Consider the following 22443-nt stretch of genomic DNA (forward strand, 5'->3'; position numbering starts at 1 on the left):
TTGTACTTGTTTATTACATCATTGAAAATTCTAAATTCCTTTTGTTTTCAATATTGAAAATTTAAATTTAAAAGCATACAAATCAAATAAATAAATTGTTAAAAAATTATCCTTGATAATATTAATCGATTTGTTATTGTAATATTAAAGTTAATTAAATTAATCTCCTTCTAAATTTTAGAATTTTATTTTATGTTTCCATATTATTTTATATTTAATAATTTTCTAAGAAATTTAAATTTATTTTGATTATATAATCTCAAATCTTCCTTACAAAGCTAAAATCAAAGAAAATTATTGCAATTAATTAAGTTAATTGCTTGTTTGGGTAAAGACGTGATGAAAAATTCGAGTTTGTTTGGCATGGAATATAAAATTAATCAATTTAATTAATTGTAAAAAGACTTGAGATCATACAATAAAAAATTTGGGTTTCAGATACAATTATTAAAGATGATTTATTTGAGTTTATTTTAAGTTAGAAATATACAATAAAATTTTAAGATTTAAAAGGAGACTAAATTAATTAATTTAATTAATTTCAATATTATAAAAGTAAAGCGGTTGACACTATTAATGGATAAAATTTTTAATAACTTATTTAATTGATTTTGATGTTTTGAAATTTAAAATTTTAATATTAAAATAAAAATAAATTTTTAAAACATTATTTTAATTTTTACTGCTTTTTCACATTAATCCTTAATGTTTTTTTACCTTAATCAATATTTAAAATAATAATTTTTCTGACCTAAATAAAAGTGTGAATATGGTCTGATATGTACAAGTTAACTACCCTTAAAAATTTCTTAGTTGGGTGACAAATGAAACTGACCTATAAGTTGAATGATAAAATTGCAATAATTTGATTTGAGTGACTAAAATGAAAACATTTTAAAAGTTAAAAGTTAGGTCCAACTAGTTTAAGCTAAAAATAAATGCAAAGGTTGGACCTTTGGAAGCTGGATTGATCTCCAAGCCATCTCTCTTCAGTCTTTTAAGCTCCGCTTTTGCTAAAATCAAATCAGTTTCTCCCCTAAATTTACTGAAATTTTATAGCAAAACCCCTTATTTCTCCGATGTCGGTATGTCATTTCCTTTTTTTTTTCTGAATCTTTTTTTCTTCCCCTTTGTTGAAACCCTAATTTAATTTAAATAATGTATTGTTTTGGTGGTGGATGATGATGGCAGATCTTCGAGTACAATGGGAGTGCCCTAATAGCCATGGTAGGCAAGAACTGCTTCGCCATTGCCAGCGATCGGAGACTCGGAGTTCAACTCCAAACTATCGCCACCGATTTCCAGAGGATTTATAAAGTCCACGATCGGCTCTTCCTCGGTCTCTCCGGCCTCGCCACCGATGCTCAAACCTTGTATACCCTTTATTTTTCCCTTTATGCTTTCTTTTCTTTTTTGTTCCCTATAAAAAACATGATTTATCCTAATATTTGGGTTTTCTATTTCTTTTAAATGATAATAATTGAAGGTATCAAAGGCTTGTCTTTCGGCACAAGCTGTATCAGCTAAGAGAAGAAAGAGACATGAAACCTGAGACTTTTGCTAACCTTGTTTCTGCGATTCTTTACGAGAAAAGGTCTGTTTAACATCTCCCTTCCCATCACCCCTCTAATATTTGGGCTAAGTTAGATTTTTATTTTTATTTTTTACATTTCAGGCTGTCAACTTAGTTCTTGAGATTATTGGAAGAAATAGCAAGATTTAGTTTTGTTTTATGCAGCCAAGTACTAACTGTTGATTAGTTTGGCATTCTAATTAATTTCAAAAGAAAAGTCCTAGTAGAGAAATTGATTAATCAATAATAGAATTAAGATCGCTGGATTAGCTTGGGGTAGAGGATGGATGGCAAATGCCTGGATTTGAGCTCCGAACTTGGATGTCACCTCTTGTAGATGGTTGCGTTAACCAACTGAGCTAAGCTCCGGGTTTGCTATAGTGTACTCTTGAATAATATTGGTTACCAGTTCAGGAGAGGAAAAAGGCCTTGCTTATGTCCTTGAAGGGGAATAATGCACTTACCTTATGACAAGAAACTGAGCATCAATGATACTCTTGGCCCAACCTTAATTTCATGTTTAGCCTTCAAACCTAACAGAGGGACTCTTCTTTTACTAATAAACTCCAGCCCTTGCTTTATGATATGTCTAGCTAGAAGGAATTTCTAGGAAACAATAGATTTGGAGTGAGGATTACACTTGAACGGGTGCACCATTTTATATGTCTGTGATAAGTTTTGTGGCATTTTTTCCCATAGGTTTGGTCCATACTTCTGCCAACCTGTAATTGCTGGATTAGGAGATGAAGACAAGCCCTTCATTTGCACCATGGATTCCATCGGAGCCAAGTAAGTTGACTTCATTCTCTTGTAACTTTTGAAACAAAAAAGCATGAAGTTATTTTAGTTGCTAAGTACATCCGTATTGCCTTTACTTACAGTATTTACCTAACCAAGAGTGTTGTTCTTGTAAACCTAATGCATGTTACTTTCTACTTGGTAAATATAAGCTCTACCAATCGAATCTCCTCCATGGAAACGAATTTTTCTTTCATATGTCAATCAAAATCTAAAGAAAGTAGACTTTTTCTCTATGTTGACATATTGCCTAGAGACCTGTGTCATCTAGGAGAGAACCAGAAATTTGAACACTTGTTACTAAAAGAACTCACTATTATTCCAAACCTGAAATTTGAGCCCTTTTTTTGGGGGTTAAATAACCTGCATTTCTTTAAAATCAGTAATTCGGGCACTGATTGATATAAGAATCCCAATACCATTCCAATTCCGTCTTAAACAACTCATTTAAGCATGATCCTTGACATTTGACAAACTAGGGGCTTGAGGTATCCATCTGTAATCACATGATTAGCAAAATTAAGAGCTATGCCCCCTATGCATTCTTTTGTGTCTCCTTGTGCACGTGATAAACAAGAACCATCCGCTAGCCACCAATTATGTATAATAATTTTCTTTTATAGAAGATACTTTTTTATTAATTTGTTGATATTTATAGTTTTAATAACTATCTTCATTCTTGCAAAGAAGGAAGTAGTTCTAAAAAATTTTAATCACAGTTCTATGTATCACGGTTTTTCATGTGTCATTTTCCTTGTGTCTATCTCTCTTCTGAAAGATTTGACTTATAAATGCCCGTTAGTGTAGCCTTACAATCTTTGCCGTGACTAACCCTCATGTTGTGTTTATCCATATTTTGGGTCAATGAATTGGATTATTGCCTGACAATTCTATTTTAACTCTTATGGTTATAATGACCTCTTTATATTCATTGTTTTGGTTAGTAAAAGCCTTTTGAAGCAAATGCTGAGATTATCTCAAATGTTATGTTTTCTTTCTTGTAAATGCAGGGAGCTTGCGAAAGATTTTGTTGTAGCTGGCACTGCCTCGGAGTCTCTCTATGGTGCCTGTGAATCAATGTTCAAGGAGGGCATGGTTTGTTATTTTATTTATTTCCCTATGCTCAAATTGGAACACATTCAAATTCACATTATTACCTAAAAACTAAAACATGGTGCTCATTTTTGAAGTAGATAAGGTTACAGTGTATTGACTCGTAAGTTAAAAAAGTATTATGGTTGCTTGCTATTAAATATTCATGCAAGAAATACAAATTCATTCTTCACCGACTCAATGCTTTATTCTCCAGGAACCTGAGGAATTGTTTGAGACGGTTTCCCAAGCTCTCCTTTCATCAGTAGATCGCGACTGTCTGAGTGGTTGGGGAGGACATGTCTATGTTGTGTAAGCATTTACAAATGTTTTTCGTATGTGTGTGTGTATTCCTAGCAGTTTATTCCTAGTTTATATTTGTTATATAATGTTTGCCGAAAAGAATCTGGCTGTTTATAGATAAAATGCAGTATATGTTCATTTCTTGAATGATGATTGGTGGATAGCTAGAAACCCTTAGGCTTTACATGATAAGGAGGAAATAAAATTGAAAATATGGAAATGTGGAGTTAAAAAGTAGAAAGATAGAAAATATATTTTTCTTTCCATTAGTTTGCTTGAAAGGAAAGATGGCAAAATTAGAAGACAACTAATTCCGTTCCATTCAATGCTTGGTAGAGTTGAAAAATAAGAGGAAAAAAAAAGATTTTAAAAATGCATAATGTTGTACACTGAACTTACATCTCTCTTATTTTCTCTCATCTTATCATTACAAATTTGAATGATTTGTTTATATTCAAGAGGAAAGAAAATGATCATGTTTCCTATTTTTTCCTTTGACTTTTCCTACTGAGCACACTCAAAGTTGATTTTCTTCACTTTTTCACTCTTTCAAGCGCACCTTAAATATTTGCAGTAGAGAGAACACTGATGTCCGATGCATATTCAAACATGACCATAGCGATATGATCCTCTTGAGGTCCATCAAATACATAGAGAAAGAGTTGAACATGCTCTTATGAGACCCTCATACTTGAGTCCAGTTAACACAGTTGTGATGTATTTGATATATGTATACGATTTGCAGGACGCCTACAGAAGTAAAGGAAAGGATCTTGAAGGGAAGGATGGATTGAATGCCGCCAACTGGTTCTTTCCCAAACTCTTTTTAAACTTTTTCAGTCAATTTGTGACTCTAGAGTGTTGCTGGATTCTGCTGTACTCTTTATAAATTTGATAGACCAAGTTCGACATTATTGAGAGCAATGATGGATTTGTAGTGCATTTCGCGAGTTAAATTTGTTTTTTTTTTTTCTATTGTTACTTTAAAGATAAGATGCATGGGAATTTTAGACTTACAAGTTACAACTAAGCTAAAAGAAAATTCGAAATTCGTGGCTTAATATTCTCCCTTGAGTTCCATTTTAGAACTCGAATCCAATTTGTGATATTTATTAAAGTGAGTTTGGTTTCATATTCGATTTAAAATTAAAATGTAAATTTGAATTGAAATTTTTTAATTTTTTTAAGAGGGTCAGTACTCATGATAATTTTAAATTTTTATTCTCAATTTAATTGCTGAATTAATTATTGTTCTGTTTTCTACTAAGGACACTGTCAACAGTTTCCTCAATATCCAACTCCTCCTTGCTTTGGTTTCATCAACTCCAATTTATCCTCACATCACTGTCACTTCAATGTCGGCACTAACATCGATCCTAAGCACGTTGACAATGAGCACTAAGCTTGATTCTTCTGTAAATGTTCTTTCAAGTTGGCCGACTCTTGGTTGTTTTAGAAATCTCACTTTATAAGTTTAAAAAATTAAAAATTATGAAAATGACTCAATTTCAAAATTAATGATGAGATGATTTGATTTTTACAGTAGAGTTGAGTTTCGTCACTTTTTCAGGTGCCATCACCTTAAAAATCTCTTCTAAAAAGTACATTTCTAACAAATTGCTGACACCGGACTGAAGCGTATAGGATTAAAATATTCAAGGACTTGATGAAGTAATTATCTTTTTTAGGTTGGTTGAAAAAAAGTGTTGGATTAGAGTATCACGGCATCTAATTAAACTTTTGATTTATTTTCATAAGAATAACAAAAGGTATAAGAATAATAAAATAAGCCTTTATCATTTTTAAAAAATAAAATTAAAATATATATAAAATTATTATTTAAATTACGAATGTGTCTCTCAAAAATTTCCTGAAATTCATCTAAATTCAAATATGCTAGGGAATGAATTGAAAATGTTTAAATTTAAATAAACTTGAGGAAATTTTTGAGAGAAATATTGTGTAATTTAAATAAGAATTTTATATAGTTTTTAAGTTTATTGTTTTAAAAAATAAAAAATGAGAATGGTTTATTTTTGTTATTTTTATATCTTTAAGGGCTATTTAAATTTAATTTCAAAAGGGGACATACTTAACATGCAAATAGACCAAAAGTTTATTAGGTGTTGCCATACTTTCATGGGACACTCTTTTTCAGCCAATCTAAAAAGGGTAATTACTTCATCAGGTCCCTTAACATCTTGCCCCTACACGTGTCAATCCGGTGCCGCCAATTTGTTAGGCGGCACCAAAAAAGTATTTTCTTGGGGAGGGGGGATTTTTAGGGTGGTGTCGCTTGGGAAAAGGGCGACACCCAACTCTACTGTAAAAATCAAGTCATTCCCATAATTAATCTTAAAGTTGGATTATTTTTATAATTTTTTAAGCTTATAAGGTCAAATTCCTAAAAAAGCCCCGACTCTTCCATTCTCTCTCCTTCGGCTTGTCTTCTAAATCACCTCATTTGTCACTAAAATCATCAAACCCCAAACTTTTAAACATATAAAACAACATTAAAACCACAAACTTGTCTCCTTTCATGAATACTTTCCATCGTAATTATTTAATCCTAAAAAAGAAAACCATAACTTTACCATTTTTTTACATAAAACGACTAAAACAACATGGCTGATGAGCAAAACTCATTTTATTTACAAACTAAACTTAGACTATTTCAGTTTTTTGTTATGGAAGAAAAATAAGGAAATATAGTAGCAAGACAAGAAGAAGAGACAGAAAAGAGATTGAAGGATGAGAAGAAAAGTGAAGAAGCAAAATCAATGTTTAATATTCATAACGACCTTTCCTCTCAAAACATGTTTAAGAAGGAAAGGAGCAACGGTTTGGAATCAGTTAAGCAAGCCGTTACATGACACTTTTGCTTCCCATACGTACCATTTCATTTAATTGTTACAAAGCTTAAAAACGTGTTGTTTTAATCACTGCATAACTTGGACCACAGCGCACCGTTTCACAAAAGTATCTAACACATCAAAACACAGCGTATTGATCAAAGAAATAAAACAAAACTAACAAACATAATATAATATAATTTTAAATGCATTAGACCGTTCAAAATTCCCTCCCATATCAATTACTCACATCCCCAAAAAGGATCATTGTCCTCAAGGATCGAACAGTGGAAATCGTTGTTGAAAATCCTGTAAATTCTCCTAAGTAGCATCTTTAGGAAAACTGTTGGTCTATTCCCTCAGAACCTCAGTTGTGGTATGATTTCCTTTCCTCACCATCCTCCTATCCACCACTCGAACTAGCTCTCTTAGAAGAGCCCCCATTTGTGCCTACCAGTGGCAAGTTGCCTTGTGCTAGGGCCTTCCCAATAAGTTTCTTGAGCTGAAAAACATGGAAGGTAGGGTGAATTCGAGACCCCATTGGTAGCTTCAAACGATAAGCTACCTTTCTTATTCGAGCTTTCACAACATATAGACCAAAGAATTTGGGAGAGAGCTTTTGATTCATCTATCTCCTCAGTGTATGTTGTCAATAAAGCTGGAGCTTCAAATACACATAGTCACCAACCTAAAATTCACTCATTCTACAACCAATTATTTGTTTCATTCGATCTTGAGCCATCCTTAAATGAAACTTGAGAAGTTGCCTTATTGCATCTCTTTGTTGAAGACTATGATCCACTATATCTACAAGAGAAGAACCAGCTAAATAAGGCAGATGGTGGGGTGACTCTTATCCATACAAGGCTTCATATGGTGTGGACTGAATGGCTGAGTGGTAGGTGGTGTTGTACCACCATTCAACTAAAGGTAACCTTCCAAACAATGTTTAAGGACTTCTGTTTGGCCATCTATTTCAAGATGATAGGCTGTGGACATGTGGAGATTTTTGCCAAGCCTCTTAAATGATTCTTGCCAAAATTTACTGATGAATACCTTGTCCCTATCAGACACAACCGACTTAGGTGTGGCATACATATTATATATATGAGTGAGGTATGCTTGCGCCATTATTAATGCTAAGAAAGGATGGGATAAGGCCACAAAATGGTCATACTTGGTCAGTTGATCTACCACCACTAAGATGGTATCCTTTCTTTTTGAGTTTGTCAAGCCTTTTATGAAATTCATGCTAATTGCTACCCAGGTTTGGTCAGGTACTGGTAGAGGTTACAAGAGCCCTGGGTGAGTTGCATTATTACTTTTACAACTCTGACAACTGATACACTCCCTCACCATTTCTTGATGTCTTTAGATAAGCCCTCCCAATGAAGGAGTCCCGCCATTATATGTCGAGTAGCAAGGATACCTGAATGACTTCCCACTGCCCCTTAATGGAAATACTGAAATAAGCCCCTCCTAAGAGTTTCACTAACCACTACCTTTCCTTTCCTTTCCTCCTGAGAACCTTACCATCCCAGGAATATTTGAGATGCAATTGAGGTTGGTGTTCCACTTCCAAACAAAGTTGAATTTTATGATTAGTTAGGAAAGAGTCCAACACCCTGGTCCACATATTAGACCAGACAGTGCTACCAGTGTATTGAAGTAGTTGACCCTCTTGCACCTATGGCTTTCTAGACAAGGCATCAACCACAATGTTTTAAGTACCCTTTTTGTAGATGACTACATAATCGTAACCAAGCATCTTGGCTGCCCATTTTTGCTGGTAAGAAGTTATAGCCTGCCTGTTTAACAAGAACCTCAAACTCTAGTAGTTAGCTTTGATAAGAAATCTCCTCCTAACCAAATAAGAACGCCACTTCTTGTATACCAATAGGACTACTAACATTTCCTTGTCATGGATGGAAAAGGGCTTGATGTTTGATCCCCAAGGTCTTACTAAAAAAGGCAATTAGCTTCCCCTTTTACTATAACACTGCTCCAATTCCCTGGCCACAAGCATTGATATTAATGAAAAACCCAGTGTGGAAATCAGGTAAAACAAGCATTAGTGCCTGTCAAATGACTTGCCGAAAGGTTTCATTGGCTTCATGAGACCAATTCTATCCTACATCCTTCTTCGATTGGCAGTTAAGGGCCTAGCCAATGTGTCATAATGTGTGATGAACCTCATATAGTAACTAGATAAGCTTAAGAAGCCTTTAATTTCTTTTACAGATGTTGCTATATGCCAAGTAAGCACTCCCCCTACTTTAGTAGCATTTATGGCCATTGACCCTTGTGAGATTATATGGCCCAAGTACTCGATCTCAGTGGTGCCAAAATAGCACTTGGCCTTCTTGAAATATAATTTATCTTCCCTCATAAGTTGTAAAACCTCCTTGAGAGATGACATATGAGATGACCAGCTCTCTAAATACACTAGAATATCGTAAAAAAAAAACACCAAAATTGACTTCCATATAAGAGGTATGAAGACAACATTCATCAATGCTTGGAAACTAGAGGGAGCATTGGTTAAGCCAAAGGGCATAAGTAAAAACTCATAAAAACCCTCATGAGTTTTAAATGCAACCTTGTGGATATCCTTCTCCGACATCCTAATTTGGTAATAACCAGACCACAAATCTAGCTTGGAAAAGTAAGTAGCATACCCCAACTCATCAAGCAACTCCTTTATGACAGTGATTGGGGACTTATCTTTGATCATGTACTTGTTAAGTTGCTTGTAATCCATATAGAGGCGCCAACCACCATCTTTTTTCTTCACCATAATAATTGGAGAGGGAAAGAGATTGCAACTATCACTGATAATGCCTGCTTGTAGCATTTTTTGAATCCACATTTCCATCTCACATTTTTGGACCATGGGGTAACAATAAGGTTTGATTTTGACTATCAGGCTCTCATCTTTAGGAGGAATTCGATAGTCCTACAATCGATAAGGGGGCAACCCCTTAGGAGTTTGAAAAACGTCCTCAAAATATGAAAATTCATTCTTAAGAAGGTTTACTTGCTAAGAGTGAGAAACATAGGACAAGGACCCTGACCTAGCATAGAGAAGTACTTGGATGCCTGAGGAGCAGTCATAATCTAAATTACACCAGGTAGAATGCCCTGCAGCGTGTAAGGATGTCCCTAGTGGAAAAACTATATTGTAAGAGAGGCAAAATTCCAAACTATAGGGCCCAAGGATAATAACCATTGGATCCCTAGTACTTTGATTTCCCTTATCATACCATTAAACTATATTTCCCATAATTTACTATTTCATCAAAATATTAGTTGTCAAATACTAGTTAAAAAAAACATAACAAAAGTATTTAAATTCGGTTTACAACACAATATTATATATATATACAAGCCTAGGTACATGTCATTTATATCAACTATAAGTAACTTTTCACCAACATTGTTTAAGTTGATCTTCGATTTTAGATGCCGCTATAACTATAATGACCCGGTATTTAGTGGTGTCAGAAAATCTAGTTTTGAAACATCATTTTAGTAAATTGTGTTCGTAAATATTAAATAGCATATAGATCTATTAAAGTTCGGCGTAATAATTTTGTTTATTTGATAGTTAATTAAGGTAAAAGTGTAACAATCATAAAGTCAGTGGTATCGAAAAATGCAATTTCGGGATCTTGTTTCCGTAAACTAATATCATAAAATATTTACGAAGTTATATTATAGGTGAATTGAAATTTGGATAGGTAACTTTGATGAATTAACAATTAATTAAGGTAAAATGATTAAACTGTAAAAATGGTAAAAGTTTAATTACTATGAATTTTTATTAATTAGAAATGTAATAATGACTAAAATGGTAATTATACCATATTATAAATATAGTGGACGATAGCTTTGTTAATTTATAAAGAAAAATGTTATAAAATTTTGATTAATAATAAAATATAATAAAATAAATATGAGATACGATGAGACATGGTGGAAAGAAAAAAAAACATTTCTCCTTTCCATGCACCGAACCTCCATAGGAGAAAATGAAAAAAATTCAGCCTAGGGATTTTGAGTTTTAATCAACAAATTGGTAAGTTCAATTTAGTAATTTTCTTGTATTTTTTATGTTTTTGAGATCGTGGGATCTTAATCTAGCTAAACCATTTCTCAATTTGTTAAAATTTTAAAGTTTTTAAAGTTTTTATAGTTGAGAATTAAAAGTTTTAGGTGTTAAATTGATAGATTTTAAACTTAGAAGTGCAAAGGACTAGTTTGTAAAGTTTAATTGCTAGTTTTTGAACACTGGGACTAAAGTGCATGAATTTTGAAATTAGTGTAATATTTTTGTAATTATTGAGAATATAGGGCTGTATAAGGATGTAATTGAGATCAATTTCAAAATCAAAGGTCAAATTTGAAAGTTATGGCAAATTCAATTTTAGGGTCTAAATTGAATAAAATGCAAAACTTTAGGGGAATTTGGATAATGACGTTGAACTGATATACGCACATAATAGGATGATAAAATATGTGTGTAATTGAAAATTTGATTTGAATAATTATATAGATCGAAAATTGGACTAAATCGAAAATAATTGGGGAAAAGACAAAATTGTTGAATAGTCTTTAAAGTTTCAACTTGTTTGTTGATTTAGCCAGGTAAGTTCATATGGTATGATTATATTTAAATTGTTGTACAGTTGAATTATGGACTTGTGTATGTTTGATAGTAATTTCAATTGTTTACAATTCGGTACAAAATGAGATATGGACTAAATCCTAAAGAACTGATAATTGACTAATAAACCGAAAATGATGAATTTCAGTTTGGGATATTTAATGAATTGATATTTGATTATGGATGATCAAATCATATTGGTATGAGTTTGACTGATTATTGAGATAGAAGATTAAATTTAATAATTTGCAAAATGTGTATGACATTGTAATTGAATATGATTTGGATAACATTTGATATTATACTGTTACTAAATTAATATTTGTATCTAAAAATGACGCAGGATGGTCGAAAGGGAAAGAAAAGGCGAAAGTCGAAGACGAGTGATACGAGTTTGTATTTCTATAACCCGAAACTAATTATACTTAATGCATATTCATGATATATTGCATTATATAGTATTAAGGTATGATATTAATAGAAATTGAGTTAAATTATGTTATGTTACATGATAAACTAATGAATTAATGTTGAAATGAGAACGATAGGATATGAATTGAATTATGTGGTGAAGTTAGAAGTTGATTACTTTACTAAATGTACAGGCTTATATTTTGGGATAATTGATAGTACCCTACAGTGCCAATTGAGACGCAAGTTGACTAATCTGAGTATTCGTTCTAAGAATCCGAGTTAGGTTAAGAGGATTCTATCAATGCGATTTGGCTATAGGGTAAATTGGGTATGCATTGTGATAGTATATAATAGAGCATGTACATAAATTGGGTCTTTTTGTTCAAACTATGTTATAAGCTTGTAAATATATATAGGTTTTTTCACTAAAGATATATATTGCCAATGAAATCAATTAGTAATTATGTTTGAAGGTGATTGATATAGAATGCTTGGAGTGTTTTGGTAATTGTTAGAAGGTGTATATATATATATGAGATAGTATTTGAATGGTTCAATTGATATTGCAAATGGTAGGAATTGAACATAGAAATGGTGTGGTTGAATCTTAATTTGAAAGGCTTGAAAGTATGGAAATTTAGCTTGTGATTTAATAAGTTTTTGATGTATTTTGGTGCATGATTAATGCATGTTGAATAGATTGATGTTGGTGAAAATTTCCTTTGTTTAGTTAATGGCTTGTATCGAGTAGGGTCTTTTAGGTATAAATTATGTTACATGCTAATGATGTATGGTAGCAAATTGGTAACTAAACTCATATGTGATTGCTATGGTATAGCTTGGTTAAATGAATGGTTAAAATGGCTATAAATGCTACGTGTTTATGATTCGAGTAATGTTATGAATGAATTAACTAAAATGCATTAGGTAATGTTGATGACTTTAGTTGTTATAGACAAGAATGCTTAGGTGTTGAATGAATTGCTTGAGTAATAATTGTTAAGGCTATAAGTTAGACCAGTTAATATTTTGTAAATGCTTGTTCGAACTTGGAATAGAATTAAGCTTTTGTAAACTCATGTAAGACCCGATAATGATTGAATATCATATTGAATGTATGTTTTGATATTGATGATTAAAATGTTATTATAATAACCATAATGACATGTCTATATAGAATGTATTGAAGTGGTAAAAATTGTTGTTAGGTGCACAGTGATGTCTTTATATTGAACATGTAAAGCTTAGCAACTCCAAGTTAGAAGTATATGACAGATATGCGTATATCGACATACATGTTTACTTTGTGTAGAATTGTTAATGCTAATAGTACGTACTTAAATTATAGAAATACCACTAAGTATTTTACTGAGTGTATAGTTTGTTCTCTCTGTGCATAGGTTAGATTGATTTGAGATTTAAGAACATCGACCTCAACATCCAAACCACAATCTCAGTTTCAGCAACGTCCATTTGTTTCCAACTTTATTTACATTTGGCATGTACCTAATAGGTTAGGTTTTGTAGTAATTGAATGATGTTATAATTAAATGTTGTAGGTTATTAGATACATATATAAATGAAACATAGATTTACTTTGGTATGTTTAAGGAATGTATTTTTGTTAGATTTTATCATATACACTGTATAATTTAATTATGAATTGATCGTAATTGCTCTGGCAATGTATGTGACACACTGTAGCTCAGACCCAAAGATTAGGTCAAGTATAGGGTGTTACAGGAACGTCCTACTGAATCTAACTACCTGCACACGAAAAATGAACAAACCATACACTAAGCATTTTTTTATGTGAAATTAACATCATTGAGCATAAAATCAACTTCATATTACAACTTATGTTCATTTAGCATAAAATCATACATAATTCATTACATAAAGTACTGAACATAAGTTATTTGATAAAAAAATTAAAACTTAATAATAAATAACATTAGTAACATCACGATAAAAGAAAGTTCTAATAATGAGAAATTTTCATATTACAATATTTACAACTTGAATATAATATAAGTTTTTAAACAAATTCAAAATCGCGTAATTAATTTAATTCAAACAATACGGAATTTCGAATAAAATCAACTTTTGTTTTTATTTTTCTTTCCATTTAGTCCCCGTACTAAGGTTTAGACTCATAACCAGATACGAGAATTTGCCATCCTGAGTTGTTCGACAATGACAGGCTATCAGAGAAGTCTATGACCCTTTAGGAATTGGGAGTGCCTACGACCCTTTGGGAATTAGAGAGTTCTAAATCCTTTCATGTAAAAATTCTATAGCATGCCAACTATAACACCCCTTACCCTTATCCGTTACCGGAACAGAGTTACGGATTATTACCGAACCTTCCGAATTAAATATGGATATTTCCCAACCTTTGTTACACATATTAAGAATCAATCATATAACACTCATATTGCCCCTAAGATAGACCTTCGAGGCCCAATATTCGCCTTAGAAGTGAATCGGGACTACACCTAGTACTCAGGTAATTTTTCCTAAAATTTTAAAAATTTTCTTAGAAGCAGGGGACACATGCCCGTGTGGACGGCCGTGTGAGCCACACGGCCAGGAGACACGCCCGTGTCTTAGGCCGTGTGGGCATTTGACTTGAGGCACTAGGTCGTGTCCCAGTCCGTGTCCTTACCTATGTAACTCTCTCACTTGGATCACAAGGCCAACCACATACCCGTGTGCTAGGCCGTGTGTAAAAACCTAGGTATTCTGTTTTGAAATTCAAGATGCAGGGGACACACAACCAGACTACATGCCCATGTGCCAGGCCATGTGTTACACATGGCTAAGACACACGCCCGTATGGATGAAAATAGGTCATTTTAAGGCCACTTTTCTCACCCATTTTGACATTAACCTACACTCAACATTCACATACACCAATATATCCCAATCAAGCAATCAATACAAGCTAAAACATGTTCTCAACATGACATAACATCACAAATATTTCATTTACTTATACCTACCTATTTAACTCATTTAATTGATTTATCAAATTCTACTACTAATTACATGCATACAAACATTTAAGATTCACAACCACAATTCAAATTATTTCATTGTCAAACCAACCCTATACATGCCATATAAACCAAAATTTACATTGTAAAAACTATTGGAATAAACTGGATAGTGTAGCTTGATGTGTTGATCCGATCTTCTGACTACACGTTAATATACAAGAACATTAAACAACACAAGTAAACTTAATAAAGCTTAGTAAGTTTAATAGGTGAAACATTGATCTTATCAAACTTAATATAATATAATAAATTAAATTGTAAATAAATTATACATTTTCCCTGTCAAATACAATATAATCAATAAACACACTTCCTTCAGATAAATATCAATAATAATCTACAAATTTTTCAATTCAATCACATAAGTCTCTTACCATTTCTTACTAAATCGAAAAACGACTTACGAATATGAGTACATCGTTCTTTTTGTGCCATAGTCCAACTACAGTCTTACACATGCATTTTCATAGCCCTGCCATGGTCTTACATTTGTAGTGCATTAATCCAGTTACGGTCTTATCATCAGAATGTCATAGCCCAGCTATGGTCTTACACATGTATCTATACTGCCATGGTCCAACCATGGTCTTACATTCAAGGTGCCATAACCCAGTTATGGTCTTTTCATTGCAATAGCCCAGCTATGGTCTTACATTTAAACATTGCCATGGTCCAACCATGGCCTATTCGTCAATTCATTCTTTGCCATGGAACGATTGTACTCAATCCTGCGTTCTACTCGTTTTAAAAATTCAATTCAATTTTCATTCTTTTACAATAATCTTAATTTCAACAACAAAATATGAATAAATATATTATACCATTCCTAAATTAAAAATAATCATGAAATTTTAACCATATGAACTTACCTAGGTTGGATTGTAAAATTGGTAGTAGTTCAGAGACTACTTGGCTAATTTCTATTTTTTCTCGTTGATCTACAAGCTCTTGATCTAGAATGTAAAATTTTTCATTCATTAGCATATATTTCAATTTCAGTCCAATTCACATTTTACACCCTTCAAATTTCAAAATTACACAATTGCCCTAACTTTTACAATTTTTACAATTTAGTCCCTCACCAATTAACTCATCAAATGAGATAATCTATCTCAATTAGCATTTTATCTAAATATTATAAGCTATTACACAACATTTAATAAATATAATTTAATGCCAAACCCTAAGATTTAATCTTTTCACAATCTGGTTCTAAAATTAATTTCTATTGAAATTACTTGATAAAATCTCCATATAACAAAATTAAAACTTAAAATACATGTTAATTCATCATAAAATCCATCAATCATCAATGCTAACTTCCAAAATTACCCATAGAATCAAAAACTAATGAATTAGATAGTTGGACCTAATTGTAAAATTCTTAAAAACACAAAAATTACAAGAAAAGAGCAAGAATTGAACTCACATGATGCAAAAATATGAAAAACTAGCTTAGAGGACCTTCAATGGCGTTTTTGGACTAAAAATTAAAAGAAGAAAAACCTAGAAAAGTTTAGAATTCAATTTATTTAAGTTAATTTCACAAAATTACAATTTTGCCCTTTAATCACATGATTTTTGTTTTCTTTTCTGCTTATGCCGCCTCATGCCTTTATTTTAGGCATAATTTCTCCTTAAGTCCTACTTTGTTCATTAATTAAGCCATTTAATCACTATTTCTTTAATTAGCAAGTTTTACACCTTTTCAATTTAGTCTTTTTTAGTTAATTAACTATCGAAACGTTAAAATTTTCTAACGAAACTTTAATATTACCTTAATGACACTTAGTAAATATTTATAAAAATATTTACAGCTCGGTTTATAAAATTGAGGTCTCAATATCTCGTTTTCAAAACTAATTAATCTAACAAATATTTCTAAAGCATAATTCGCTAATTCATAAGCCTTCTTAAATTCATAATCGACTCATAAATACTATATAATAAAATTTATGAGCTCACTTGTCGGATTTAGTGGTCTCGAACCATTGTTTCTGACACCACTGAAAATTGGGCTGTTATAACTCTCCCCCTTAAGAAATTTCGTCCCCGAAATTTGTTACCTGAGAATAAGTTCGGATACTGTGATCTCATCGATTCTTTTGTTTCCCAAGTAGCCTCCTCCGAACCATGACGGTGCCATAGTACTTTAACTAATGGTACTCGTTTATTCCATAGTTCTTTAACCTCTCGAGCCAAAATTCTTACCGGTTCTTCTAAGTACGTCATATTCGGTTGTAGCTCAATTTCACTATGAGGAATCACATGTGAAGGATCTGATCTGTACCGTCTCAGCATCGATACGTGAAACATGTTATGAATTTTTCCAAGTTCCGGAGGCAAAGCTAATCTATAAGCTACAGGGCCAATTCTTTCAATAACTTCATACGGTTCAATAAATCTTGGACTTAACTTCCCTTTCCTACCGAATAGTAATACTTTCTTCCAATGAGAGACTTTTAAAAACACTCAATCACCAACCGCAAATTCTATATCTCTTCTTTTCAAGTCTGCATATGATTTCTAACGGTCAGAAGCAGCCTTCAAACTGTCCCGGAAGATTCAAACTTTTTCTTCAGTTTCTTGGATTAAGTTGACTTCCATTAACTTGGATTTACTCAATTCCGACCAATACAATGGTGTCTTGCATTTCCTCCCATAACGAGCTTCAAACGATGCCATTTTGAGACTAGATTGATAACTATTATTATATGCAAATTCAGCCAACGGTAAATACTTTTCCCAGCTACCACCAAACTCGAGTATACAACATCTTAACATATCTTCCAAAATCTGAATTACTCGTTCTGTCTGCCCGTCAGTCTAAGGATGAAATGTTGTGCTAAAATTTAATTTTGTACCCAGGGCTTCTTGTAATTTACTCCAAAATCTCGATGTAAACCTTGGATCCCGATCTAAAATAATGGATGTGGGAACCCCGTGTAACTTCACAATCTCTGATATATACAATTCCGCTAACTTCTCAAGTGAAAGGTCTGTTTAGACTAGGATAAAATTTATCGATTTAGTCAACCTATCAACAATCACCCAGATTGAATCTTTCTTTCTCAGAGTCACAAGTAATCCAGATACAAAATCCATCGTGACATGCTCCAATTCCCACTCAGGAATCATGATAGGTTGTAACAAACTCGTTGGCACCTGATGTTCTGCTTTGACTTGCTGACAAATCAGACACTTTGCCACAAACTCACAAATCTCATGTTTCAGACCCGGCCACCTATACATTCTTTTCAAATCATAATACATTTTTGTACAACCCAGATGAATGGAATACATGCTATTGTGAGCTTCAGAAAGAATGTCATTTTTCAAATCTAAATTATTCAGAACACAAATTCTATTACGATAATGCAACATACCATTATCATCAATGGTATACTCTGAACTCAACTTGTCCCAAACCATTTGTTGTTTCAACACCAATTTTGGATCATTATCTTACAACTCCCGAACTCATTGAAGGAACAAAGGTTTCATTCTCAATTCTGCTAATACAAAACCATCTTCATTAAGAGACAAAAGAGCGTTCATCGCTCGAAGTGCAAACAATGACGACTCTCGACTAAGTGCATCTGCAACCACATTAACCTTCCCTGGGTGGTAGTCAATAACCAAGTCATAACATTTTGGTATCTATAACCACCGTCTCTATCTCAAATTCAGCTCTTTCTGAGTCATCAAATATTTCAAACTTTTTTGATCCGTAAACACATAACATTTCTCGCCGTATAAATAGTATATCCAGATTTTCAAAGCAAACACAATTGCAGCCAACTCAAGATCATGTTTAGGATAATTCTTCTCATGCGATTTTAACTGCCGAGAAGCATAGGCCACTCTTTTCTCGACTGTATCAGTACACAAACCAATCCATTTAAAGGCGCGTCACTGTAAATAACATATGGTACACCCGATTCTAGTTGAGTCAAGACTGGAGCTTCTATTAGCATTTTTTTCAATTGATCAAAACTCTATTGACACTCATCAGATCAAACAAATTCTACGTTTTTCTGTAGTAATCAAGTCATTCTGTGATGCAATCATCAAAAATTTCTTGACAAATTGACGGTAATATCCTGCTAAACCAAAAAAACTTAGCACTTTTATTATATTCTTTGGACTTTTCCAATTCACCACTGCAAATACTTTACTCGGGTCCACTCGAATCCCTTCAGCTGATACAATATGACCCAAAAATTTGACCTCATGAAGCCAGACTTCACATTTATTAAACTTGTATACAATTATTTTTCTCTCAAAATCTGTAACACAGTTCTCATGTGTTGTAATGCTCGGTTTCTGTCTTGGAATAGATCAGTATATCATCAATAAATACAACCATAAATCTATCCAAATAAGGTTCAAAATTTCGATTCATTAGATCCATAAAAGTAGCAGGAGCATTAGTCAAGACAAATGGTATTACAAAAAACGCATAGTGACCATACCGAGTTCTGAAAGTAGTCTTTAGTACATCACACTCTTTAACCTTCGACTGATAATACCCGGATCTGAGATCTATCTTCGAAAATACTGCAGCACCTTTTAGTTGGTCAAACAAATCATCAATACGAGGCAAAGGATATTTATTTTTAATTGTGACCTTGTTTAACTATCTATAGTCTATACACAGTCTCAAAGAACTATATTTATTTTTCACAAATAAGACAGGTGCACCCCAATGAGACATACTCGTTCTGATAAATGTTTTGTCCAATAACTCTTGCAACTGTGTCTTTAATTCTTTTAACTTGGCTGGTGTCATACGATATGGTGTTATCGATAACGAAGTTGTTCCCGGAATTACATCAATTACAAATTCAACTTCACGATCAGGTGGTAAACCCAACAACTTCTCAAGAAACACATCAGCAAACTCATTAACAACTGATAACTGTTCTAGCTTTGATTCAGAATCCCAGGTATCAATAATGTAGGCTAAAAAGACTGCATTACCTTTCCGCATTAGTCTCTGAGCTGAAAAGGCTGAAATAATTCTAACAATTTCCTTCAGATTCTCAGACTCAACAGTAATCATTTCACCTGTTTGACATTTCAGATCAATCCATTTTTCTCTACAATTTACTACAGCATCATGCTGATTTCATCATTCAGTCCTTCCTCAAATCGAATACATATTTCTTCTTCGGTTGGTACAATTTCTCAGGCATATCTACTGAGGTATACAAATTCCCTTTCGTATTCAGCTACTGACTGATTTTCTTATCACAAGTCAAGAAATTCCCTCTTCTTTTTATCCAAATATTTCTTGCCAATATATTTTTTTTAAAATTCACTCTAGAAGAATTCCCAAGTGATTTTCTCTTTCGGCACCATGGCCACTATAGTCATCCACCAATTATAAGCTTGTTTTTTTAGTAGTGACATAGTACATCTTAGATAATCTTCAGAAGAACAAGCTAATTCCTCAAAAAATCTTATTGTGTTTTGAATCCAATACTCAACTTTGACAGGATCATCATCTTCCCTACCTCGGAATTTTTCCGACCCACATTTTCTAAGTTTTTCAATCGGAGTACGTTTACTAGATTCAATCACCGGAAGAGGTGGAGATGCTACCGGAGGCACTTCGGACGGTGCAGTAAGGAGAGGAGGTTGCTGAGCCTGATTTCTTTCTTGCATAAATTCATTAAACCATTGATTCATAAACCTAAAGAACATATTTTTAAGTTCTTGTTCTTGAACCGAAGAAATTTGGACGTTAATACTTGTCCCGTACTTAGATGTCTGTACTCTACTATTGACCTCATCATGTTCAGCATGTTCAGATCTATCAAACATCTTTACAATCTATAAGAAAAAAAAAAGTTAGATTGGATCATACACATCACACTATCACAGATTTATATGACATGTATTTCTAGACACTTTACACATTACTATCATTCCGAGAATTGACTAAACCGAAGCTTTAATACCAATAAATGTAACACCCCTAACCTTTATTTGTTACTGAAACAGGGTTACGATTCATTACCGAACTTTACGAATTAAATACAGACATTTCTTAACTTTTGTTACACATATTAAGAATCAATCATATAACATTCATATTGTCCCTTAGATGGACCTTCGAGACCCAATATTCACCTTAGAAGTGAATCGGGACTAAACCGGGTACTCAGGTAATTTTTCCCAAAATTTCAAAAATTTTCTTAGAAGTAGGGGACACATGCTTGTGTGGCCGGCCGATTGAGCCAGAGACACGCCTGTGTCTTAGGCCGTGTGGGCATTTGATATGAGGCACACAATCGTGTCTCAGCCCATGTCCTTACCCGTGTAACTCTCTAACTTGGGTCACATGGCGAACCACAAGCCCGTGTGCTAGGCCGTGTGCAAGGTGCAGAGGTTACACGGCCAAGCCACAGGTCCGTGTGCTAGGCCGTGTGTCAAAACTTGGGTATTCTGTTTTGAAATTCAAGGTGCAGGGGACATACGACCAGACTACACGCCCATGTGCCAGGCCATGTGTCACACATGGCTAAGACACATGTCCGTGTCTCTGCCAGTGTGGATGAAAATAGGTCATTTTATGGCCACTTTTCTCAACCATTTTGACATTAACTTGCACTCAACATTCACATACACCAATATATCCCAACCAAGCAATCAATACAAGCTAAAACATGTTCTCAACATGACATAACATCACAAATATTTCATTTGCTTATACCTACCTATTTAACTCATTTCATTGATTTATCAAATTCTACTACTAATTACATACATACAAACATTTAAGATTCACAACCACAATTCAAACTATTTCATTGTCAAACCAACCCTATACATGCCATATAAACCAAAATTTACATTGTAAAAACTACCGGAATAAACTGGATAGTGTAGCTTGATGTCTTGATCCGATCTTCCGACTACAAATTAATTTACAGGAACATTAAACAACACAAGTAAGCTTAATGAAGCTCAGTAAGTTCAATAGGTGAACATTGATATTACCGAACTTAATATAATATAATAAATTAAATTATAAATAAATCATACATTTTTCCCTGTCAAATACAATATAATCAATAAACACACTTCCTTCAGATCAATATCATAAATCTTTCAATTCAATCACATAAGTCTCTTACCATTTCATACTGAACCGAAGAATGGCTTACGGATATGAGTACATCGTTCTTTTTGTGCCATAGTCCAACTATGATCTTACACATGCATTGTCATGGCCCTGCCATTGTCTTACATTTTTAGTGCATTAACCTAGCTACGGTCTTATCATCAGAATGCCATAGCCCAGCTATGGCCTTACACATGTATCTATACTGTCATGGTCCAACCATGGTCTTACGTTCAAGGTGTCATAACCCAGTTATGGTCTTTTCATTAAAGTGCAATAGCCCAGGTATGGTCTTACATTTCAACATTTTCATGGTACAACCGTGGTCTATTCGTCAATTCATTCTTTGCCACAGAACGATCGTACTCAATCCTGCGTTCTACTCGTTTTAAACATTCAATTTAATTTTCATACTTTTACAATATTCTTAATTTCAACAACATAATATTAATAAATATATTATACCATTCCTAAGTTAACAAATAATCATGAAATTTTAACCATATGAACTTACCTGGGTTGGATTGTAAAATTGGTAGTAGTTCAGAGAC

At 33.2% G+C, this 22443-nt stretch overlaps 1 protein-coding gene across 1 annotated transcript; it reads left to right on the plus strand.

Moving 5' to 3' along the window:
• The first annotated feature begins 917 nt into the window (after positions 1–917).
• On the plus strand, positions 918–4722 carry LOC105797156 (proteasome subunit beta type-3-A). The gene is made up of 7 exons (XM_012627093.2): positions 918–1085; positions 1192–1373; positions 1487–1594; positions 2273–2362; positions 3382–3466; positions 3681–3775; positions 4512–4722. The coding sequence occupies exons 1-7, from the start codon at positions 1080–1082 to the stop codon at positions 4558–4560; spliced, it is 615 nt and encodes a 204-aa protein (XP_012482547.1). The 5' UTR covers positions 918–1079; the 3' UTR covers positions 4561–4722.
• Positions 4723–22443: the final 17721 nt, after the last annotated feature.

This window comes from Gossypium raimondii, chromosome 3 (assembly GCF_025698545.1).
Source record: "Gossypium raimondii isolate GPD5lz chromosome 3, ASM2569854v1, whole genome shotgun sequence".
Lineage (NCBI taxonomy): Eukaryota > Viridiplantae > Streptophyta > Magnoliopsida > Malvales > Malvaceae > Gossypium > Gossypium raimondii.

Excerpts from the sequence above, each read along its gene's own strand:
- LOC105797156 (XM_012627093.2), top strand. Across the intron at positions 3,467-3,680 it reads CAATGTTCAAGGAGGGCATG|GAACCTGAGGAATTGTTTGA; the intron begins GTTTGTTATTTT and ends TTTATTCTCCAG. Across the intron at positions 3,776-4,511 it reads GGAGGACATGTCTATGTTGT|GACGCCTACAGAAGTAAAGG; the intron begins GTAAGCATTTAC and ends TACGATTTGCAG.